Source organism: Pleurodeles waltl, chromosome 3_1, assembly GCF_031143425.1.
Source record: "Pleurodeles waltl isolate 20211129_DDA chromosome 3_1, aPleWal1.hap1.20221129, whole genome shotgun sequence".
In the NCBI taxonomy this organism is placed as follows: Eukaryota; Metazoa; Chordata; class Amphibia; order Caudata; family Salamandridae; genus Pleurodeles; species Pleurodeles waltl.
Window position 1 is genome coordinate 936,089,531 of NC_090440.1, and position 23,762 is coordinate 936,113,292.

Below are 23,762 nucleotides of genomic sequence, written 5' to 3' on the forward strand. Positions count from 1 at the left end.
TATCTGCCAATAAAGGCCAGCTCCAGCGTTAAAGGCCCTAGCCGAAGGCAAGAGCCTTTAACAAGTGGGGGGGACTTTAATGGCCGGTATAGTCCATCTAGGAAGGGCGAGAAGGCTACTGAAACATTCCGCTAGTAGAAGGCAGAATGTTCTAATAAATAAACCAAAGGCCTCATGGAGCCCCAGGGGAGTGAAATCCCCCTGGCCTCCCTTAGGCCTTTGTTCACAGCGTTTGCTGTGTGAAAAACCTTAGAATGTTGGAGATCTGGGCTTTTACCAGCCATTACAAGCTCGAAGCACTCCATTGTCTTCAAACGAGCTCCCAACATTCCAATGTTCTACTCATGGATATATTTCTCCCTACTTGTTTTGCATTTGTGTTGATTCTGTGATATGATATGAGCAAGACTGTGGGTACTTTTACCATACGTCGCAGAGCTGATTCTAGTATGGTGGTGTTTAATGGTATAGGGAACATATTCTGATTTAATGCCATGGCAATGCTGCATTACATGCAGGGCCAATATTGTGCATTACCACAAGATCATAGTGATCTGTGTTCTAGTTTAACAATGTATGTTACTAACATGGGACTATGGTACACCACATACTAGGTTCTATATTGTGGATTGCGAAGATGGGTATAATGGTGCTTTACATATTGGGGACATTACTCTGGATAACCTGAGGTATGGCAATGGTATTTTACATAGTGGGAGCAATTTTGTGGATTACTATTGACATGAGGGAATGTGTTGATTACATAGTGAATACTAGAAGCAATCTTGTGTTTTATTGCTGACATTTGGCAAAGTCGATTGACGTATATCAGTTAGGAGAATTAGGGGCATGATAATGTTGCATCACCTACTGGAGGCACCATGGGTTGCTGGCAGAACAGTGCTTTTTATGTATTAAGAAGCAATGCGAAATATACACATTGTGCTAGTTCTTTCTAGGCTGAGGCATTATGCAGACTGGCAATGCAAGGTGCACTTCATATACTGGGGGGTTATATGGATCTGGGGATAGCACTGTGTAATTTCCATATTGCAATATAGAGGCACTGATTTCCCTGTGGCAAAAATCTATGACTACTCCTCTTCTGGAATTGTGCAACAGAGACACATTTTTTTTACAACAGATTTTTTACTGCTACTGATTAAAACTGTTCGTGGTTGCTGTGGGAGAACCTGAAATAATGAAATATTTGATTGGTTCTTTTTCAGAACTACTTTCAAAGGACATGTCTTTAAGCCAGAAAGGGGGAATCATTGTGTTATAAGAGGCGCCACTCTGAGTCATTTAAAGGTATTTTGGGAGCAGAGTCTCATTAGGAAAAAAAGTTTTGCTAACTCTTTGCACTTGCTCAGTCTATTAAGAGAGTCATAATAAAATATGTTTCTGAACTTTTTAGGGCTCCCATTGCAACTCTGGGTTCGAACACAGTGAGCGTGCAGATTGTTTTTGTACTTATCTGTCAATGCATGATCATTGTTTGTTTTGTGGCATGTGCTGACCTAATTTGTGCTAGTGGTTGGCTGTGGTCAGAACGGGCATTTTTTGGCGGACCTGGACTTACTTTTCACCTCCAAACTTTGACCTAGAGAAAGAGAGGGAAAGTCTGATACGAGTGAAAGAAGGATGAGAAAGATAGGAAAACGGTGGCAAGGGGAGAAGGACGGTACGCATTAAAAACCTCAGGAGCAGGATAATAAGCCAGCTATACAGACAGGAGCTGCCAAGTGGTGGAAATTTGAGGCATGAGGTGGAATGAAGACTAGGCAACCTTGATATTCACCAACCCCGGCATCCGCACATCAGCAGCGCAGGGTGACAAAAAACTTAAGACCCCTGCACAGATTTCTTTTAAAAAAGCACTGCTCTTACTGTGATGTTTGTGACCGTATTCTAGCAGAATGATACAGCACTGATGCACTAAAAAACCATGATATACAATGTCTTTACTATCACTATAGCTCCCACACTATGCTGCCCCTCTATAGGCAGTGCTTAATATGTAAAAGGTTACATGTGGGGCGTAAACGTTTCTGCAGAAGTCTGTGGCCGGTGCTATCGAATGTTGGTGGGTGTAGAATACCAAGGCTGCACATTCTCGATACCACCTCATGCTTCTTTGCTCCACCACCACACAATCCCTGCCCATTTATCTCACTCTTTCATGCTCTTTTTCATCCACACTTTCTTTCTTTAGCACTCTTTTCCGTCTTTTTTTTCCTCTGTTTTGTGTTTTTAGGGGCGAGTGCAAAGCGCTCCGTCCCTCTTCTAATCTCTCTTTAGGCGGATTTTAACCACACCCATGTTATGTCAGTGACTTTCATTGGTTCGTCAGCTTGCCTTTTAAAATCTGCTTGTTTTAATTCGTGAAAGGCATGCATACGTCATATGTCCAGTGTTTAACCCTCCTCGAGAGCACTGGTAAACTACTGGAACCAAGGCCAGGTTGCTGCATACCAGACAGCGCAGCAATCCGGTTTGCTAAAAAAAAAAACATCTTGGGAACATTCAGAGAGCCGACCAAGGAATGCAATCTGCCCATTGCTTTATGGTTTGTAAACCACTTTTCCTTGCTTTCCATTTGCTTGCTTTGTTTGTTTTAGACTGTCTAGCTTGAGTTCGTATCTTTCCTTGCCCAATCCTTATTTACAGTTACCTTCCAAGTGCTCCCTTTCTGTAAATGGGACTGTAAATCTTGTTCTTATCACATCCTCTCATTATTCCACAAAAACAATAAAGACCACAAACATCAGCACATCAAATCAACACAAACTTACATTACACTTACCCACTCCCACCCTCAGGACTACACAAAGAATACAAATTCCATACTATCTCTACCCCTACTTTCTCACTCTTCACAAACACCTACCACAAGCACCCCAACCCAGAAACTTTCATTCACTCGCCTCTCCTCCATTGCACAATTTAGAGCCTTATATCATGATCCACATGCTCCTCCACCACCCCTAACCCATACTCCATCCACACTAAACAAAAGCAAACAAAATAAAAAACATGCCACTCATAGCAACCTCGCACCCCGTTGTCTATTACATAGTAAGACTACCCTACAAAAAAACAGTACACTCTTCATGGCTCTCTCAGCCACCAAGTCCACAACCCACACACACAGACCCAACAAAATGCCTCCTTAACCTGCTGGAAGAGGAACACTATATTGAAAAGCAAGACTATTGTGAGCCTCAAACAGTTATCACAACTAGCAACACTCCTGCTTCAAGCTCATATTATACTACTTACCCTTCTCCTAAACAAAACAACACTAACACACCTTTTCTAAACTGCCAGCTCATAAATGCTTGATCACTCTAAAAAAACAAGCACCACATCTACGACCTGCTCACAGACACACAACCTGACTTACTATTCATAACTGAATCCTGGTTGGGAGATAACATGGCCCCAGTGTTGCACAAAGCCGTTCCTCCAGGCTATCAAACCATCGCACAAAACCGTATAGGCAAGAGAGGAGGTGGACTAGCTATTATATTCAAACAGGCATTGAACCTCAGTAAAACAGACATCATCTCCATACAAGGTTGTGAAGCCCTCCTTACCAGATGCCACCCTACTCCAACTTCCTCCTGTAACTTTCTCCTCCTTTACAGACCTCCACTTAACAACTCCACATTCCCAGATGCTTTTCTAGACACAGTCTCAAACCTTATTACACTATACTCCAACCTATGCATTCTTGGGGATCTAAACATTTGGTTTGACAAATCCAATATGCCCCATCCAAAAGCTATCACCACTGGCCTAGTCGCATTGAACCTAAATCAGATTGTACACAATCCCACACACATCGCTGTACACATCCTAGATGTCATTTTTGCTAAGCCTGAACTAGTTACTATTCATAGCATCACGCCAATCACTTGGTCCGACCACCATTTGATAACTTTCCGACATACAACTCCACAAATCAACACACCCCACAACTACTTACATACATACACCTATCGACCATGGAGCAAACTCAATTTGGATGACTTAGAAACACGACTAACAGCCAACATACTCTAGATACAATTAATTCTGTGCCAAAACCTTGAGTGGCTACAGGAAGCTTTTGATATCCTAATACCACTCTGGAAAAACTAAACACGACAAAAGAAAACCAACACCTTGGAGAAACACAGAACTTAAAAAGATAAAGCAACAAATCAGAAAGTTGCAGCGGACCTGGCTCAAAACAAACAACAGTCAAGACAAACTGCAGCTACACAAACTTAACAGGATATACACATCATCAGTCAAAAAAGCTAAAAAAAGGTACTACTCAGACAGAATTCAAAATGCTCAATCTACAACCAAGGAATTTTATAAAATGTTCAATTAATTTCGAAAGCCTACATGTATGGAAGGAAGTCATCCCACTACTCAAGATTTCACAAACAAATTGGCAATTCACTACACAACCAAGGCAGACACATTGGACTCCTATTAAAAACAGAAGAAAAACATCAGCACCAACCCCTTTCCTAAAATACCCTCTAAGAATAAACCAACCCAACCTCTACAGTCCTTTAAACAAATATCCCAAGGTGAATTTATGGATTTGGTCAAAGCAAGCAGACTTTCTGGTTGCCCTTCTGACCCTTGCCCACCACAAATCTTCAAGAACATTCTTCTATCTACTTCTGCTGCCACGCCTGTAAGAAGAATCATCAACAACTCTTTAACTTCAGGAACTTTTCCTGTAGACCTGAAAAAGGCATACCTACGACCATTATTAGAGAAAACAAACCTAGACCCGCAAGACCCCAACAACTACAGACCAATCACAAATAGACCTTTCCTGGGCAAATTGATAGAAAGAGCAGCATTCACCCAGATGTCACAATTCATTGAAGACAATTCTATACTTTCAGACTTCCAAACTGGATTCCGCCCAGGAAGAAGCACTGAATTGGCACTCATAGCAATCTGTGATGATCTTAAAAACACAGTTGACCCCAATGGAGTTGCTGCACTACTTCTCTTGGACCTCTCAGCTGCCTTTGATACGGTTGACCATGACACCCTAATTCAAAGGCTCCACAAAGCCGGCATACAAGGGATTGCTCTCGACTGGATTACGTCCTATTTTCAAAAAAGATCTAATATCATCCACTCGCCCCCCCTTCTCGTCCATACCCTAGCTCACAAAAGCAGGGATCCCCCAAGGATCAATCACCTCACCTTTGCTTTTCAACATCTACATGATATCTTTACCAGAACTGATCAATGATTTCCATCTCACATGCTACAACTATGCAGATGATACACAAACACTACTTAAATTAGAATGCCCCAAAAACATTGAAAATTCACACTTCTTCAGTTGCCTCGGAGCCGTTGATCAGTGGATGACCTGGAGCCATCTCAAACTAAATACCTCCAAAACAAAAATACTCACATGTGGGGACTGGAAAAATTATGACCCTCTGTGCGTCTGGCCTGACGATCTCGGACTACCTCCTCAATTATCCAAAGAAGTTAAAAACCTAGGAATCACCATGGATTCCAAGTTAACTATGAATGCCCACGTGGACAAATTAGCACGAACAAGCTTCATCACCTTGAAGACTTTACGACGCATCTTCCCCCATCTCAGATTTCCACACAAGGTGCAAGCTACTATCTCGCTTGTACTATCCTAACTAGATTATGCCAATGGCCTCTACCATGGATCATCTTTATCTATTATGAAAAAACTACAACGTATCCAGAATTCCGCAGCAAGGCTACTATTACATGTAAAGCCGCAAGCCCACATCTCCCCTGCCTTGAGAGCACTACAGTGGTTACCCGTTGCCAGAAGATGCACTTTCAAGCTGCTTTGTATCACCCACAAAGCTATACATGGAACAGGGCCGCTTTTTATCAGAAACAAAATAACCAAATACATCCAACAAAGAAACCTCCGCTCAAGATTGGCACCCCGCCTTAGAACACCACCATACAAGAAAAAGACTATAGGTGGTACATCCTTATCCGATAAAGCAGCCAAAGTATGGAATTCATTACCCCCAACTATAAGAGCCACAGATAACTTTCTTGTCTTCAGAAAACTACTCAAGAGTTGGCTCTTTCCTTCATAACCACCATATTCAAACAACTATGGACTTCATATGCCTATGTTGATAAATATTTTTTTCTGATTATGTGTATAGTTCTAGTTATGTATAGTTCTTTAGAAAATATGTATCGCTACTATGTCATAACAATAAAATACACACACACTCTTTAAACCTGCTTGACTAAGTATATTTTACCCATGGTTCTAATTATGTATTGTATGTGCATATGTGTGTGTATTCATGTGTGTTTGTATGTGTGTGTGTATGTATATATATGTATGCATGTATTTTTTCTGATTATGTGTATAGTTCTAGTTATGTATAGTTCTTTAGAAAATATGTATCGCTACTATGTCATAACAATAAAATACACACACACTCTTTAAACCTGCTTGACTAAGTATATTTTACCCATGGTTCTAATTATGTATTGTATGTGCATATGTGTGTGTATTCATGTGTGTTTGTATGTGTGTGTGTATGTATATATATGTATGCATGTATGTGTATATGTTGTTTCTGTGCTTGGCATGTTCGTGGGTCATTGCATGGCTCCTGGGTGGGTTGTTAGACTAGATATCTATGAATTCCTGCTCTCATCTTATCACACTTATCTACCCATCATCATATGTCATGTCTCTATCAAACTATCCTCCATTCTCACTCTGACTCATCCCAAATCCTTTCTACTACTTTCATCTCCTAAATAACTCTGCCTAAGCTCTTCCCCCCACTTCCACATCTAACTCACCAAACCTCACTCTACGACCGTCACCTCCCACACAACCCTACTAAATTCTCCTGCATTTATCTCACCCTGCTACTATGCTTTCCCTAACCCTTCCACATACTCTTCCCTCCTCCATCCCCCTTTACTCATCCCAAGCCTTTGGGTTGAGTAAATGAAGGATATACTCCCAATTAAGACTTCTGGATTTCTTTCCTCCTCCACCCCTCCATTACTCCAGTCAATCTAACAAACAAACTCTCATATCTGCGGCTCAAATTAACTCATAATAATACTAAAAGTGTACTCATTATTTCCCGATACTAATCCATCACTAATTCTTGTTGGGTTCCAGAGTAGCGTGCTTCTCACCCAAAAGCGCTTTGACGCCTCGTCAGGGGTAGTAAGCGCTATATAAATAAGATTACAATAAAATACAATACAATACAATACGAGGCTCCATGTTTCCGGTATGGTTTCTGGACTACTTTTTCTCTTTATTTCGCAGCGTGATTGCACTCATTTTTTAAATAAATTTAATGTAGCAAGAAAAGTCAGGTTAGGAGTTTACAACGCTAATAGCTCTAACTTGACGTAATGCAAGACCCGTTGCGTTGCAAATGGTTGTTCCCTCTTGCTCTGGATCTAAGTCTGATTGGGGAAAATAAGCGCTGGCACCCAAATATTAATCCTGGTGTGCCCCACCTGCAACCACCAGCTCAGATAGAGCACTGCTTCGAGGGTCAGAAGTGACAGAAAAACAGCGATCAAGAAGGGTAATGCAAATATTTAAAGCTTTTATCAAAATTGATGTGATTTGCTCTACTGCCTGAATTCAGTGTTTCATATTCTGAAAACTGCTCATGAAATATGTCTGCCCCAATATTGCCTGTTAGGATGAATTCATTCAAGAACAGGGAAAGCATCATTGGGTGTGAACTACAGCATCCCTGATTTACACCAATCAAATATGTTAATACTAAAGTAGATTCATGATGGACAGGGACTTCCTAGCACTAAACTATCCCAGCTTTTTAAGCACACTATGTAAGTACACATTTCTCTGTTTCATATTAAAACCTTTATTACAGAGCAGGTTTACTTAATATACAAAAACAATGTTTGAAATATAAAACAATATTATAGTCGAAAAACGTATTTTTTGAAATGACATAAATGCAGCGTTTTGTACGGAAAACATAAAAAGAAGCACATATTACACAAACATAAAACACAGAAACTAATTTGATGCTCAGAAATGTATCAAACAATATTGCAAAAAACCTGCAGCCTGTTAGGATGGCGGGAGTGTTACAGCCAGTAGATCATATCGGCCTTTTTTGCGCAATATAGTAGGGTTGCACGTGACCCTTAAGAGCTTTCGCAGGATATCACAAGGCAAGGGGTCTGCAATATGCATTTAGCGTTAACTTGCAGCCATATTCCCTTCTTGCTGGATTATGCACTTCCGGGTCACATAACCTACAGGCCCATCCTTCAGGATACCTGTGTAAACACATTACATTAGGTTACTGTGGCAAAGAACGTGACCCAATGGTGACACTCATTAGGCTCGCCGTGTCATATTTTTTTAACATATGGCAAAAGTTGTGTAAAAACAGAGCAGTAGGTTGCTTTCCTGAAATGCAACATATGAAACAACGCCAGGTTCCGGTCGAACATGGATGAGCTTTGTGTTATAATGCGTGAAAGAATTGCTCGGACGGGACACTATAGCTTTTGAGACACGTCGCCCCTCTGACCCTATCCAAGCTATTGCTATGCCACTATTTTTAGAATGCTCATTCGCAGTTTCCGTTTCACCTTCTTTTCCCTCGTCTGGCCAAAACCTCTGAAACATTTGGTATAAAACACCAGGCCAGGACTCCAAATGTGTTGGCTACTGTTATGCTTGCAGTTCGTGAAAACGGCCCCTCTGTAGACTTTTGAAAGTGTCCATCCACAGTCGGCTGTGCCAAAATCAACACTGGAACAAAGGTATTCAGTTATCAAGGTTCAAGGGGAGGTTTCTCCGCATCCGCGTTCACGACGGCTTTATAGGTTTCTCCAGAACAGTCAAAAGTTCATAAACAGCCCGCCTTTACAAAATGTATTAAAAAAAAGTTACATAAAAATTCAACATACGCTTCGGCGATGCAAACTTTGCACGCGTGCTTTTCCACAGTCACTTTGTTAACGCGGCTTCAGAATACTTCCATTATGTCCTTGGGTGGCACCGTGCCTTTGGGAGTGCATGAAAGCAAAAGGCTGAGGTTTTCTGGCGTCGGAGGTTTTAGCCCGTTCCAATTTTGCCTTTCATTCACAGCTGGCAGAGTTTGTGTTAAAAGGTCCAAAAATTCAGGCGGTGCGTCATTATAGCTCCTTTAGCGTGATCTGTATTTTTCCCTCCAGCTCCACCATGTCAAGCAGAAAGGCCATGTGGTTGCTGTAATGTTGGATGATGTTGTTATCCATATTGACAAGAATTCTAAAAGAAAAAAATGATACAATACTTAGAAAATATGAATTAAACATTTTTGTAATTTCTTTTTAGGTGGTGCTTTAACAATGTTAAGTACTTATTCTACTGAAATGTATAATTTCACAAATCACTTGAAAACATTCCCATTCTGCAAGTGTTGGTTGTTTTTTAAGAAACATGAACTATCTCCCCATAAGCCCATTCTCAATGGCAGATTTGTGTCACCCCTCTTTCATTTTACCTATTTTTCTTAGGACACAACGTATTTTATCTCCTTTCCTCATCCATATTCCCTCATACATAGGTGACACCATACAATCTGATACTCGTGTTTCTATAATTCAAGCATTTGTTGGATCTTATGGATGAAGATTCAGCTACCAATTTTATAGGAACCAACTACAACAAGACAAAATCATCAGCTGTGGCTGTGTATCCAAGCAGCCATATTTAAAAACGTGGCTACTTTTTATTAGAAACTATGAGTAACTGGGATTACTCTTTTGATAAAGGCTTGTGTCAGGTAAAGTGAAGGAGTTGGGGTAAAAATACTATTTTACAAAGGGCACAAAAGTTGTGTGACACAGTACAATGGATTTACTATTGACCTACAAAAATACTAACTTTACTATAATGAGTATCACTATGTAGGTAATTAAATATAGGGAGGCACAGATTTACTATCCTTAATTCTACATCTACTTAACTTGATGATGTGGTGGTAGTCGATATTGTGGAGTTGATATTTTGCAAGACAATACTAAAACCATAACACATTGTTATAACACTAGCGAGGAACATAACTAAAGACAATATGGTGGCCTTTCACTCAATTACTATGTTAAAACTTCTACCAGCATGTTGGCTCCTGCAACCACATAACAAGCAGAAGTAAGGTATGGGCAGGCTCTATTTAAAATCCTAAAGATGGGAAAAAATCATCTGTAATGAGAAAGGGCACTGGTGTGGAGATCACACCACTGCAAGTTTAGATAGTATCCCGTTATGTGCCCCCTTACAGGCAATTCAATCTTTTCTTTATGTATTGTTCCATCATCTGTTCAATTCTCTAATGTTGTACATGACCCAGGACCTGTTACTACAAAGTACCTGAGAGTGATTCAGTTTCACAATCTTGTGCTCTTTTTGATTTAAGTAGTTCAACGGATAGGGCCGCTCCATGGATCAAGATATGGCTACCTTATGGGGGAGGGTAATTTCTCAGTAGGCTATCTTTGCCAGACTCTTGCCTTACAGAATCCTTTAAAATCTCAGAGCACACATGCTTTACTAATATCAAATGTCAAAATATTTCATTAGAAATGAAATACTTAATGTTTTTAACAATATATATTGGTGGTAGACGACTGCAAAAAAGTCAGCATGCATGGGTGATATATTGCACCATTCTGCAGGGGATGCCCTTCCGCCTCTTCAAACAGAGGCCATTCAGCATCCAGTGAAAGACAGAGCCATTGCTTTAAACAGTAGCTCTGTCTTCCACTAATAAGGTCTCCTCAAAGCAAGTACGAAATGTTAGAATTGTGCCTGCACTGAGGACAGCATGTAGTTAAGGTGCAAACAGGTACAGTATACTGGATGTGGAACATGGAACCTTGTGTTACTTTTGTCCAGTTTAATGGTACTTGATATCACAGTCTTTGTTGAAAGAAGAACGTGTCTGTTGGTCTTGAGATGATTCAACCTAGGAACCACAGGTTGCACTAGATGCATACAGAAAGTCTTTTACTTGCTGAACCATCTTGCCAGCTAAACCTTACCTCATCAGGCACACATTGTGTGGTGGTGAACAATGGGTGCAGGAAGCAAGGTGTCTAATCTTGAAAACCATGCAATCTGCATGATGACTGGCCTGGTACATTACCTACGTGCACCACAGCTAATCCACTTTTAATTGGATAATAACGGAGATATAATTTATATCGCCCTAGAAAGTAGGAAGCATAGTACTGAAATAAGATGCTATTCTATGAAACCTCGAATGACTAGCTTAACTAACTATAACGCTTTTTTCAGTCTCGGCCAGTGTAGGCGCTAGTGTTTCAGGCGAGCATAGAAATATCTGTGGCCTCCAGAGATCTCCTTACCTTGTTAACATTGATAACAAAAAGGAGGAGGCGCTGAATGTAGCAAGTCTAACTCAATGGCTGCCATTTTGAGCACCCGCTAACACCTACTGGCAGGGGCTCATGACAGCTATTAGAGCCGCTGTATGCCATGAGTGCATTGTCACTTGAAGCAACAGCCCTGCACAATGCGTGACCTGCTGTCATTTGAATTTGCTTGTCTCATTTTACATGAAAAGAAAGAGCAGAAATTGGGCCTACGCCAACAGCACACAATGCCCGACTAATCCATCACGCAATCACCCATGTGCGAAAAGCTGATCATATCGGTCTTCGCCCAGAAGACTTTCTGTATAGGATTTACAAAAATAAACTTTGGCGTTTCCTGGAATTCCTCCACCACAAATTAAGGGAGGGCATTGGTGCGTTACGTGATTCATCCAGTTACTTAAGAAATCAGTGTTGAAAATAGCAATTACTTCTCTTTAAATGATACACCCACTGTTATTCTCAATTTTTCCTTCTGGCCCGAATAGTAATTCCGTTTGGACAGCACAATGGGGCTGGGCTGTGCAGTGTCTCCGATTGCTATGAAAGCGAGAGCGCCCTGCACAGGGCATACAGCGTGTCTATTTGCACAGGTCTTACTAGTCTTTCAGCAAAAAATTGTATTCAAGGTAAAGCTTTTCAGGCTTTGTGAGAGACATAATGCATGCACACGTTAGGGTCACAATGGCCTGACATGTGACTGACCCCACCATCTACAGTTCTAGCTGCTTCTTAAGGGCTATAGGGAACTCTCTAGATTTCTCTATATCCAAGCTGCCTCTGGCCATAACATATATATGGCAGTAGCCATTAGGTTATTACTAGGGCCTAGTTTCTATAGAAAGAGAGTTATTTGTTTTGCTAATAACTTTGGCGCCTTTTGATGAATCTTCACAAAATTATCCAAGAAAATATGATGCTCACTTCAGCTGCTTTCCGGGGTGATCTAGGGGAAGAGAAAAAAGGGGGTGAGGGTCCCAAAACACATTTTTCCTATTCATTTCTCCATAGGGAGTTTGAACAGCGATAGCGCCTAAACCACTAGATGGAATTACACCAAATGTGGCAGAAAGGTAGCTCTTTGTTCGGAAGGAGACCTTTTTGTTATTTGCTGGAAATCTGTTTAGTAGTTTTTGAGAAAGTAAAGGAAATCCAAATTTGTATATATAAGGACGCAAAAGATTTCCGACCCCTCACTTTTTTGTGCTGAGATCTGATTGGCTACCAGCTCTTCAACAACAAAGTGTTGGCAGCTATGTTGGGACTCGGTTTCAGCTCAGTCCCAGGAAAAGGTAAAAAATTAAAGAAAAGGGACCAGGGTATGGACACCTTGACTCCTTAGCTAGGGTGCTGGGGTTCCAAGGGACCAACCCCTAGCGCTAAAAAGCATTTTATTTTATATTTTCGCCACAATTTGCGGCGGATCCAGTGGGAAAAAAAAAGGAAGCACAGGCTGCTGCACTTTGCAATACTTAAGCCCCCAGGTGGGCCAAGTCCTGACATCATTGTCAATTTTTTAGCCCCGGGGACCGCCACCTACCCGGGGCACAGATGTAAATGAGGGGGGGATTGGTCCCCTGAAGCCCCATGGATCACCACCTCCCCGAGGTTGGCTTCAATGTTTATGATGTGGGGGTGGAGGGGGCACGCGGCATCCCTGCAGCCTCCTGGGACCACCACTTCCCTGGGGCATTGCAGAAATTGGGTGTGGGGGTTGCCCGGCCTCCTGTAGCCCCGGTAACCATCACCTCCCAGGGCAAATAGTAAAACATGTAAAGGGGTCTGTTTCTGACCCCCATAGCCCTGGGGACCACCACCTTCTGAGGGCTATTTCCACATTGGAGGGGGGGCACATCGCCCCCCCCTTCAGGAGGCACAGATGGCCCTGGGAACCGCCACCCCCCAGGGCCGCTCCTGCTCTGTCCTGAGGTGCCCACCCCCGGGACATAGCTGTTTACTTTCACTTGGTGGGAGCTGACAGCACCCACCAATCAAAAGTAAACAAACATAACTCCACTTTCTAATAGCAGGATCTGTCAAAAAGGCCTGCTGTCAGAAAGCAGAATTTTCATCTGCCTTCCCTGCACGCAGATACTGCTCCAGCAAGCAGCGAGCGGCTATTAAAAGCAGCTCCTTGCTTGCTGAGGTAATGCCGGCTCACGCAGGAGGTGAGAGATCGCAGGGATTGTGTGTGTGATTGATATATATATATATATACATATATATATACATTTAAATAATGAGGCTCAGCCCATTGGCATGCATATATATGCCTTTTTACAGTAGTATTAAATATGAGTTTGCACCTATACTCTCATTTACTTTATCTATCTATCAATCTATCTATATATATATATATATATATATATATATATATATATATATACACACACACACATATATGTATGTATGTAGATACAGTGAAAATGAATGTGGCCCACAAATGTGTTATTTAGAGCAACTATCCTAATAAACACATATTTGCACATTTATTACCACAGTGCAAAGGTCAAATTTGAATTTATTACCAGAGTACAGCAAAACAGGGGCGGCTCCTCCTTTAGGGCGGAGGAGCGTCGCCCCCCCCACCCCCAACAGCGGCAGGAGCAAACCTTTGAAAGAAAAGGATAATAAACTTTGTTTATTATCCTTTTCATTTGAAGGGGCAGGGCAACGGGCTGACAAGCAGTGAGGGGGAGAGCACTCCCCCTCACAGCACATGTATGTTTGGCCAGCCGTCTCAGGCCGGACAAACATACATGTGCAGAAGGCTGTCTCCAGCCCGGCAACTGAGGGAGCCTGCTCAGGCTCTTAGTCTACCTGGGAGCACCCTGGATGGGCTCTCCTTACCAATCCTGACGCTGCTTTGAGCAGTGTCAGGATTGGCCAGTGGGCAGGCTGGGAGCCTGTGCCTGCAGCAGCAAGATGGTAGAGGAGCAGCACGGGCGTGGCGAGGAACGAGGTAAGTGTTTTATTTTTTAAAATGTACTTTAATGTTTATCTCTCATGCAACCCCCACCCCAACCCGGTGCCGCCCCGCCCCCTCCAAGCACCGCGAGCTGCTCCTGCAGGAAAATCTACAGAAGAAAAAAACTTTTCAGTGCCTCACAGGCTACATGAAACAATGTTTTTACACAGGAAAGCAACTCTCCTAAAAGTTACTAGGTTTCTTCGATGTGATTTTACCTTGCTTCACATGTTTAACCCCTTGTATCCTGGTTTAAGTTAAATACCTTTTGTTAAAATAAACACATATGAAAAAATGCCATGCCATAAACCATGTATGCAGATGCACAAAGTGCAATATGCTATTTATTGCCGTTGTCGAGGGATGGGAGGGGGCATTATGACTAGCTCAAGGCTTTGCCTCTTGCATATTATAGCACTTCCCCACACTTAGCAATGTTTGAAAATAGGATATTTTATTGTGTGAGTCTTTGTGTATATATATATATATATACATATATATATATATATATCTTCAGCCCTCACTTCAATGTGAATGATGGCATTTTGCCTTGTACACATCCACCTAAAAAGCAATCCGCTATAATTCCTAAAGTGATTTTTGCAAAGGGTTATTTTGTACTTTTTGTTTTGCAAACAAATGCACCCCGCCAGTGCTCAGATGTATTTTTACGTTTTATTACTTTTAAAGTCTATGGTGTGTTTGCAAACATAAATACATACAAATTAAACACTGTAGTATGTCAAGGTTAAACCAGTAGGTTTTGTCTACGCTTGGTCGTTTTGGCTGTTAATTGACAAGAATATTCCAAGATGATCTCAGGCACCGTGATAGTAAGACAGGAAGGGTTGGTACAGTCTGGTTAGGAAGCCTGACAGATTCTATGCAGTTGTTCTGATGTTCCTCGTAAGACATAGAGGAAAAGGAGAACAGGTCTTGTTAGTCATGCAACACAGGGTCCTTGTTAACGCTTCAGCGGACAATCGATTAAATGAATTGGGGGTGGGGAGGTTGAAGGATGACGAGCCTTGAAGTTGGGTAGAAATAAAGTTGAAAATACCTAAACGTTCACAACAGCACTGATAGTATAAGCGGTCTGGCAGCTGACAACCATGTGTGAGAAACACCACATTTTTGGAAACCTTCATTGCGAGATGAATGAACAGTATTGTGCAGTAGAGGGGACACGAAAGTTAAAGTTCTCCAAAGGATACCGGCTCTTGGCGTGTGCAGGCAAAGCCCTGACTTGCCTGCTATTGATGTTCTTGCTTTAATTTCGTTTTGGCAGGCACCCATTCTGCCGAGGGCCTCTCCGAGCCCACGCAGCTGCGGTGTAGCCATCAGCTCCACTACAGTGTGCCCAGGCGGTTTGGCAGCAAACACAAGTCCAGGAAAGTGCCTTAAACTGATTAAAGGGGCCGTCCGGCATTGGAAAAAGCAGTTCTCGTTATCCAATCCTGCACCCCTACCTCTCACAATAGGCATCCCATAATGTTGCTTTGCTGAATGATGTCTGCTTGGGATTCGATTGTTAGGCCATCCTTCCAGGATAACCCCTTTAGACTGTGCACAGCCTCATGTTTGGACGCCAAAGAACTTCCAGGGCAGACGGATCTTCTTGGAAGTGGGGAAAAGAACATGAAAGGCTTGTGCCTCTGGAGGCCTGCAGGATCGGGGCAGACATAGTCGATTGTCAGGTAGCGCCTGCCACGCAACTCACTGTACACCTACCTGGGAGGCTTCTGTCAGCTAATCTGTTCATTTCCTAATGATTCAGCCTGCCTTTCACTGTCATCGAGCTGAGCCTGAGTCTATCAGGACAAACGGTTCTTTTTTAGTTATTCTTGCAAAGAGTGATGGGAAGCCCTGCATGCTGTGCAGTGTCTGTAGCTTTCCATTTAAGAGACAACAGGGGACTCTTTCTGAGGGATCCTTGGCGGAAGTCCATACCACTGTGCGAAGGTGGCCTCCTCCGCAACCACACATCAAAGGACTCACAGCCTACAGAGGGTTTTAATGTGGTGTTACCACTGAAGTAAATACACCAAAGCAAACTGCCATTAAGACAGAAAACAATATTTGTTATGTATTTTTATGTGTACAGCATCATTTTATTCATGTGAATAACTATTCAGTAAATGATGATTAAGATCGTGGATATAAAGATAAATTAATACATAAATAAACTATGCGTTTTTCTGGCAGATAACCTCATTTTGACAATAACACAGAATAATAATGTCTACTCCGAAGCAGACAACTGATAGTACAGTAGAGAAAAGTTATGCGATGTTTACAATCAATCTAATTTTTTGCTGCATTTTAAAAAAACTAATGTTCTCAAATATGGAAGTAGTCCAGATAGTTATCCCTTCTTTTCAAGGAACAATTCTTTAAAATTTGAACTCCTGAAAGTATAAATTAACGTTATAAAAATCGGGTCAACAGTAACATAGGGGAACAAAAAGGCACTATTGCAACACCAAGAGGGAAAAAAACACATCAAATTAATCAATTTGCAGTGGATTGCCTTTTAAAGGTTTTATGACATTGATTGTTCTTGTGGTTTTATGATGACAATAAAATATATCATTAAAAATGCTGTCTTTTCTTATTGCATTTGCGTTTCCAAAAACTTGAACAAGAAAACTGGGGGAATTATTTTGGAAAAAGCAACGCAGGTGTCATTTAGAAAGGAGGCTTCCTGCTGTCATGATAGATTGGGAACCTGTTTACTTACATACCAGCTAAATGACCTCCAGACCTAACTGACCGCCTTTGCAAAGGATAAAGGGATTTTCGTAGGCCAACCTACTCAATCCCTCACATGTTTGGGGGTGGGATAGCCACCTGTGAGTTTCCTCATTAAAGTATTTTGAAAACATACCAACACTTTACGGCTTTAGGTGGGATACAATGACTATTAATAAGATTCCAATAAAATCCCCTAAAGCCCAAGGGATCAGTCCATTATCCTTTGAGAGACATCACACAACACAGGCTGCTAAGAACACATTAAATACTGGTTTTCTTTTTAAGGACAGTCTCCCGCCTTTCTGTGCTTCTGGGAAGTACTCGTCTTACTGTGTTTTGACTGGAAATTTAAGAGAAGAGGCATAAGACTATTTGAGGAGAGGATAATTTACTAATCTAGCTCTAGTACTCACATTTGTAAGAGCTTTGGTGAACTCTTAGCAGGCAAGGAGCCTGATTATGCATGCATGGAATATATTTGGATGCGTATCAGAGGCTGTGGGTCACTAATAAATGGGAAACTTTAACAGCTAGAACTCCGACATAAGAATTTGTGGCAAACAATGCTTAGCACAACAATCTTACGCCTTCTACTGGTGAACAGTAAACTGCCACCCACAATTCCCTTGCTGCAGCCACAGGGCGCAGAAGAAAAAGCATACAGTGTAACTTTTCTATTTTACACGAGAATGTGTAACACTAAAATGTTACATTACTCATCAAAAACCTCATCTTACTACCATGATCCTCCCAATTAACACTTTCTGGATTCTTCCCTCTTGTAGGAATCTGGCTCTCTATATAGTGCACTAAAATGAAGTACACTGTTAGAGAGTCCAGTGCAACCCCAGTTGGTATTTCAGAGGCAAAAGTAGATAGGGCTAATGCTCTATTTGTGGTAGTGTGGGCGAGCAGTTAGGCTTATCAGAGGGTAGTGCTAAGCATTTGTTAAACTCACAAAGGCAATAAATGAGACACACACTCAAAGAATAAATCTGAGACCAATTTAGAAAAATACAATTTCTTTTTATCTATGTTTCAAAACCAAGAACTTCGTAATCAGGTAAGTAAACTTTCAGGCATAAATACTTTTCAGTTTCAAAAATAGACCCAGTGCAACTTTCAAAGTTCTCTTAATGTTACCCCATGGGAAGAATACAGGAATGCAGTTTTGTATGCAAGTACAGCACTTACAAATCCAGTCTTTGGAGTTTCAGGTCAACACCAGGTAAGGTTGAAATCAGTACCAAGAGTTCACCCAGAGTGGCACAGAGGTGGCTGAGTGCAAAGGTCAAATTCGGGGTCAGGTGCCCAATGCCAACCAATGGAGACTGGTGGAGAACGAAGATGCGCTACTCACAGTAAAGCAGTGTCAATGGTCGATCTCCTGGGGTTGAGGTAAGCACAAGGGGGGCCACAAGGCAGCTCCAAATTTACACCCTCAGTGGCATTGGGGTAGCAGGGTGCAGACTGGCAACAGAATGTCGGGTGTCCAATCTTAACCAGTGGTTAAGATCGATTTTGGAGAAGGGCTGCAGGCTTGGGCCAGGAGACTGAACCAAGAAAACCCACAGATGCCTAGTTCTGATGCTAGGGGACTTAGGGACATCAACGGTCTAGCTCTGGTGGGCACAAGATCATTGAGGGCCGCAGACAGGCCTGTAGGCCTAGGGCCAACTCACTTGGTGTCTGCAGTCTTTTCTGCTGGTGTAACTCTGTAGTGTCCGGCTCTTCTTAGGTCATCAGGAATCTGAGTTCTAGGGTTCGGGTGTGCCACCTAAATACTGAATTTAGGTGCATTACAGGGAGAACAGGTGGTAGCCAATAGGCTACACACGATAAGGTGACTACACCCTTTTTATAACACTTCCGTTGGGAAGTGGGCATAGCCCTAACCCTTGTGGCCTACATCCCTTCCAAACAAGATGGAGGAATTTAAAAGGTAGTGTCCACTTCATCTCGCCCACCTTAGGGGTGGGACTGGCATGAATCAGGCATTCCTCCTAATTTTCTTGCCTGTGCTGCCACTAAAAGTGGGGTCAGGTAAGGGAGGTTGGTCATCTCCACCATCTGGAGAAACCTGGGCAGCAATGCCTTTGAAGCTCCCCGCCCTGGAATGTCCATCTTGCCTGGGAGTGGAGGTAACACTCCTGCCCAGTGCATACTTTTGTCTCTGGCCTCGAGAACACTGGCTCTCACCGTGGGGGTCCAGAAGCACGTCTTTGGTGGCTGAACCGGTCAGGATCAGTCAGTCAACACACTAGTAGCTGGTAGGTTTTCAGGGGGCACCTCTAAAGTGCCCTCTGGGTGCATGGCTTGAAAAATCCATCACTGGAATCAGTGAGGGTTTATTATTCTGTGATGTTTGATACCAAACATACCAGGGTTCTGAGAAGAGATCACGTAGCTGAGGAACTCATAGTAACCAGTGCCCAGCAGTTTTTAACCACACCCATTGCACGCCCATCTCTATCACTCGTTTATGGGTTTGCCTTTCAAAAATCCTTTGTTATCATTGGTAAATGCTTTACATTTGTCCCTCCTTGGGGCAGTTTTGTTACCACCTTGGCCATCGACCCTGTTACATGGATGATTGCACATTTGCCAATATGTTTGACTGTGAGCGAACTTCTTTTTCCTTTTGTGTCTCTCCTTCTCGCTCATGCTCATGGCGGCTGTGGCGCTTTGAACCAGCTTCCTTATATCAACTGTTTTACTTTTCATTTTTAATTTATGTGGCAAGAAAAGTCCAGTTAGGAATTTAGAACGCTAATAGCTCTAACTCGAGCAAACACAAGACCCATTGCATTGCAAATGATTGTTTCCATAACTGCCCTTAAATTCGACTAAAATGTTCTAAACTGAAGCTCTGCTGACTTACAACTTTGTGTGCCCTGAACAACAACTCTGGTGAAAATTCTCAAGGGCAGGTTACAAACGGTGTCCACAGGATCCGATAGCTTATATCAATGTAAAATGTAAATTAGCACTTGTATAGCGCACTACTCACCCGTTAGGGTCTCAAGGCGCTGTACTCATACTGCTATGTAACCCCTCCTGGCTTTTCCCTGTGAGGCACCCACTCCTGAGCACCCCCATTGTGGAGATTAAGCAAGCTATTGCCCAGAGTTGCAGAGTGGGACCCATGAATTAGATTAGGCACCGAGGTGAGAATTATCTGGTCAAGGGGAATTGAGCCCAAGACCTGCCGAAGCGGGACTTGAACCCTGGTCTTGAGCCAGATCTCTGCTTCAGGGTCTGCCGCTCTAACCATTGAGCCACACTTCTCCACTAATAATCTCCAATAATAGTACATCTTCTCAACTGTGGTTGGTGAACGTGCTTTTTATTTTAGTTGCATTTAAGACTAGGTCTTTGTTATCAAGTTGTGTCTCTTGGTGTAACTGTTCTTTTATATATTAAAAATTACCAGTCCAATATCCCATAAGCCACTTTTTAATCAAGCAGTTACCTTTTACAGCTGGTCAACGGCAATTTCTCCCAAGGATGTCAATTAACTGAATAGCAAGTACTTGTTTTTTGACGTGAAAATAACAGACTAAACATTTTTCAATGGATTTGGATTGCTGATTATAAATATGGGAATTTACTCACCCTCGTTTGCACTTTTTATACACTTTATGAATTCTGTCTTCTGGCAGTCCATATTTTTCTGAAATCTGCAGGAGAAGAAAGTGCTGTCTTGTGAATTTTGGCATGTTAATTAAGGTGTTTCACACAAAGAGTTAGCTAAACTGGAGGAGTCCTAGCCTTGTTGACAAGAGGACATTATTTTCTGTTGCATGCTGCCAGCTCCTGGAGGCATTAGACTGCTATACATAACATCTGTTATGGCGCAGGGACAGCTACCAATAATTAGCAGCAGATTAAATAAACTACTTTTTGGTTCTAGTACCTCTTTTTGTCTCAAGTAAATTTTATTTTTTCCTTTTTGGCCACTGATTTTATTGATTTCCTTTTCCTACGATTACACTATTGATATACTTGTGTTAATCCTCTTCATCACTGAAGTCACCATAAAGTTGTATTCCTCCATTTGCCTGATCTGCCCCATCTGTTGTCCCAGCATGGATGTGTCTCCTGCTCTGCTTAACAGTTTGTACTCTCCTTGAGTCTCCTGCCCAGACCTAGTATATCCTGTCCTGAGTCCCACCGCACCCCAGTGTCTCTTCCTGTGTCCCAGTGCCTCCAAGCCTCTATGTATTCTGCTCTCTGCATTGCTAGCTTGCACCCAACTCCTTGCCAAGTCTGATAGTCTTTCATTCTTGTGATGTTTTCTATATTAGCCTGGTGTCATGTGGTTTTCAGGTGGGAGGCCTTTGTGAACCTACCATTTTTGTTCCCTTCCCACACCTTTAACGAAATTGCCTTGATCCTCACTGAAAATACAACCTCTTTTTCCAGTGATGCCAATTCGGGGGTGGCAGTTTTGGTGTGATGGGGGTTGAACTACCATATAAAAACATCATCACAATCTCTGGTGTTCAAACCTACAGAGTGAGGTCTGAGGACATCAACCAAATACAAACGGTAAATTGGTCAATTTTCAGTAATGGATAACAGACAAAACTAACTCATCTGACTGTGGATACCATGGAAACTGAAACTAGGGTTACAACAATCTTAGAACACCACCTGGTAGTGGTACCGAAATTCTGCAAAAGGCCAAAGAAATAACCTTTTTCGGTTTATTTGGATGAAAATGATTTCATTATTCAAGTTGCTAGTATAACTTTTATTACAGTTTCCGTGGATGCAGAGAGAGAGAGAATTAAAAGAGCCCCAGGGTGAATTTCGTCGTGACACTTCCATAAAGGGGTTAATTTGTAAACAAATAAGCCTCAGGGCCTTTGTCAGGAAGGTGCTGTAGCTTGCACCACCCATCACCCTTGACATCACTGCCAGTGACAATAGAAACACAACTACAAACCATCGCACTCCTACAAGTGTGACAATTTACAATATTCCAAGCTCCCAAAGCTATAGAAATATCTTGGGACACAAGTATTTTGAATGTATATTGTATTAATAAACAACCGCTGCTGTGCTGGTCTGTTAATTAGGCAAACTGCTCATAAGTGCTGGTGCTGACCATTAAGTGTTGGTGCTGAGCACGGAAACCACAGGTTCAAATTAAGCACGGCTTCCATGTCTTTAGGAAATCCTTTCAGAATGCTCAATCATATAGCTGGGTATGCAGTATAATAGTTCTTGTACCTACAGAGGCAGCACAAGCTTCTTAATGCTGCACTGCCAATGTACCCGAAGACTCATAGACCTCTGTCCTAAGATGACCTACTATTTCTGTTATTGGCCTTTTATGTGTGGCTGGGAATAAAAACAAGCCAATTTGACCTCAAATACTAGCGCAGTTTCATCTGCGTGAAGGCATAGTCATCCACTCCTCATGAAACTCCACAGACCAGCAAACTCCAGACATCTACCTTGCTGTCATCAGTGACCTAGCTGCTGTGAGAATGTGGCCTACAGATGATGGGGTCAAGATAACAAACCTGTTTAGCCAAACAGTCCCCCACCAAGAGGTTTCTGCTTGATCGTTTTGGGGTTTGGGTCAAAGGTCTGGGAGCAGTGATTGCTAGTTAGACAGAAGTGCAGCAGGTGCTCCAGGTGGTTTTGTGTCTCATGAGGCTGCTGGCGACGTGCCCTCTATGTCAGAGGTTCTTCTACATTCCAAGCTGATCATAGCTCTTGAAACAAGTTGAGTGTGCAAATTTTCAAACTCGAGATGTATAGTCAAATATTTTAAGATAGCATTTGCTGTATCTACTCAGGTGTGCAATTTCAGTGCAGAAATGTTGCCATGCATATATTGACACTGAAGATGTGACAGCAAAAGGTATAAACTGACCTTTGACCTAATGATGAGACATTGTATTTTTTTTTTTAAAACAATCACTGTTGGAAACCCGAAACAAAAACAACTGCCTACTATAGCGAAAAAAAGCCTAAAGCATGGTTGTTTTAAACAATAAGTGGTGGGATTGGTTCAAACACAGGGTTGTGAAACAGGCAGTGGCATAACAAAGGCCCCAGCTGTGCGGGGGGGGGGCTCGAGTTCTAGGGGAACCTCTCAATAAGGTACTCTGTCAGGGGCCACAGACCTCTGGCAGGGTCAAGGGAGAGGGGGTCACCCTCCAGCTACTTAACAAAGGCCCCGGCTGTGCGTGGGGAGGGGGGCCTCGAGATCTAGGGGAACCTCTCAATAAGGTACACTTTCAGGGTCCACACACCTCTGGTGGGGTCAAGGGAGAGGGGGTCCCCCTCCAGCTATTTAACAAAGGCCCCGGCTGTACATGGGGTGGGGGGGCCTCGAGATCTAGGGGAACCTCTCAATAAGGGACACTTTCAGGGTCCACACACTTCTGGTGGGGTCAAGGGAGAGGGGTCCACCTCCAGCTACTTTGCATAGGGGCCTCCTCAAGTTTCGTTACGCCAGTGGTCGCAAGCAACACCTTAGGGTGGCAACTGTAACTCTTAAATGAGTTCACTAAATGAACTGGTCCTTGTTGACCCCCCTGCACACAAGGCTTTATCGGAGTACATCCCT

General features: G+C 42.4%; 1 protein-coding gene across 1 annotated transcript in view; it reads right to left on the minus strand.

Annotated features, from left to right (window-relative positions):
• Positions 1-7,893: 7,893 nt before the first annotated feature.
• GRHL3 (grainyhead like transcription factor 3) overlaps positions 7,894-23,762 on the minus strand; it is a 71,704-nt gene continuing 55,835 nt past the window's right edge. Inside the window, exons 15-16 of the mRNA XM_069223951.1 lie at positions 20,789-20,853; positions 7,894-9,322 (exon numbers count right to left, since the gene is read on the minus strand). Of these exons, the coding sequence (XP_069080052.1) occupies positions 9,208-9,322; positions 20,789-20,853 (180 nt within the window). The 3' untranslated portion in view covers positions 7,894-9,207. The remainder of the gene's footprint in view (positions 9,323-20,788; positions 20,854-23,762) is intronic.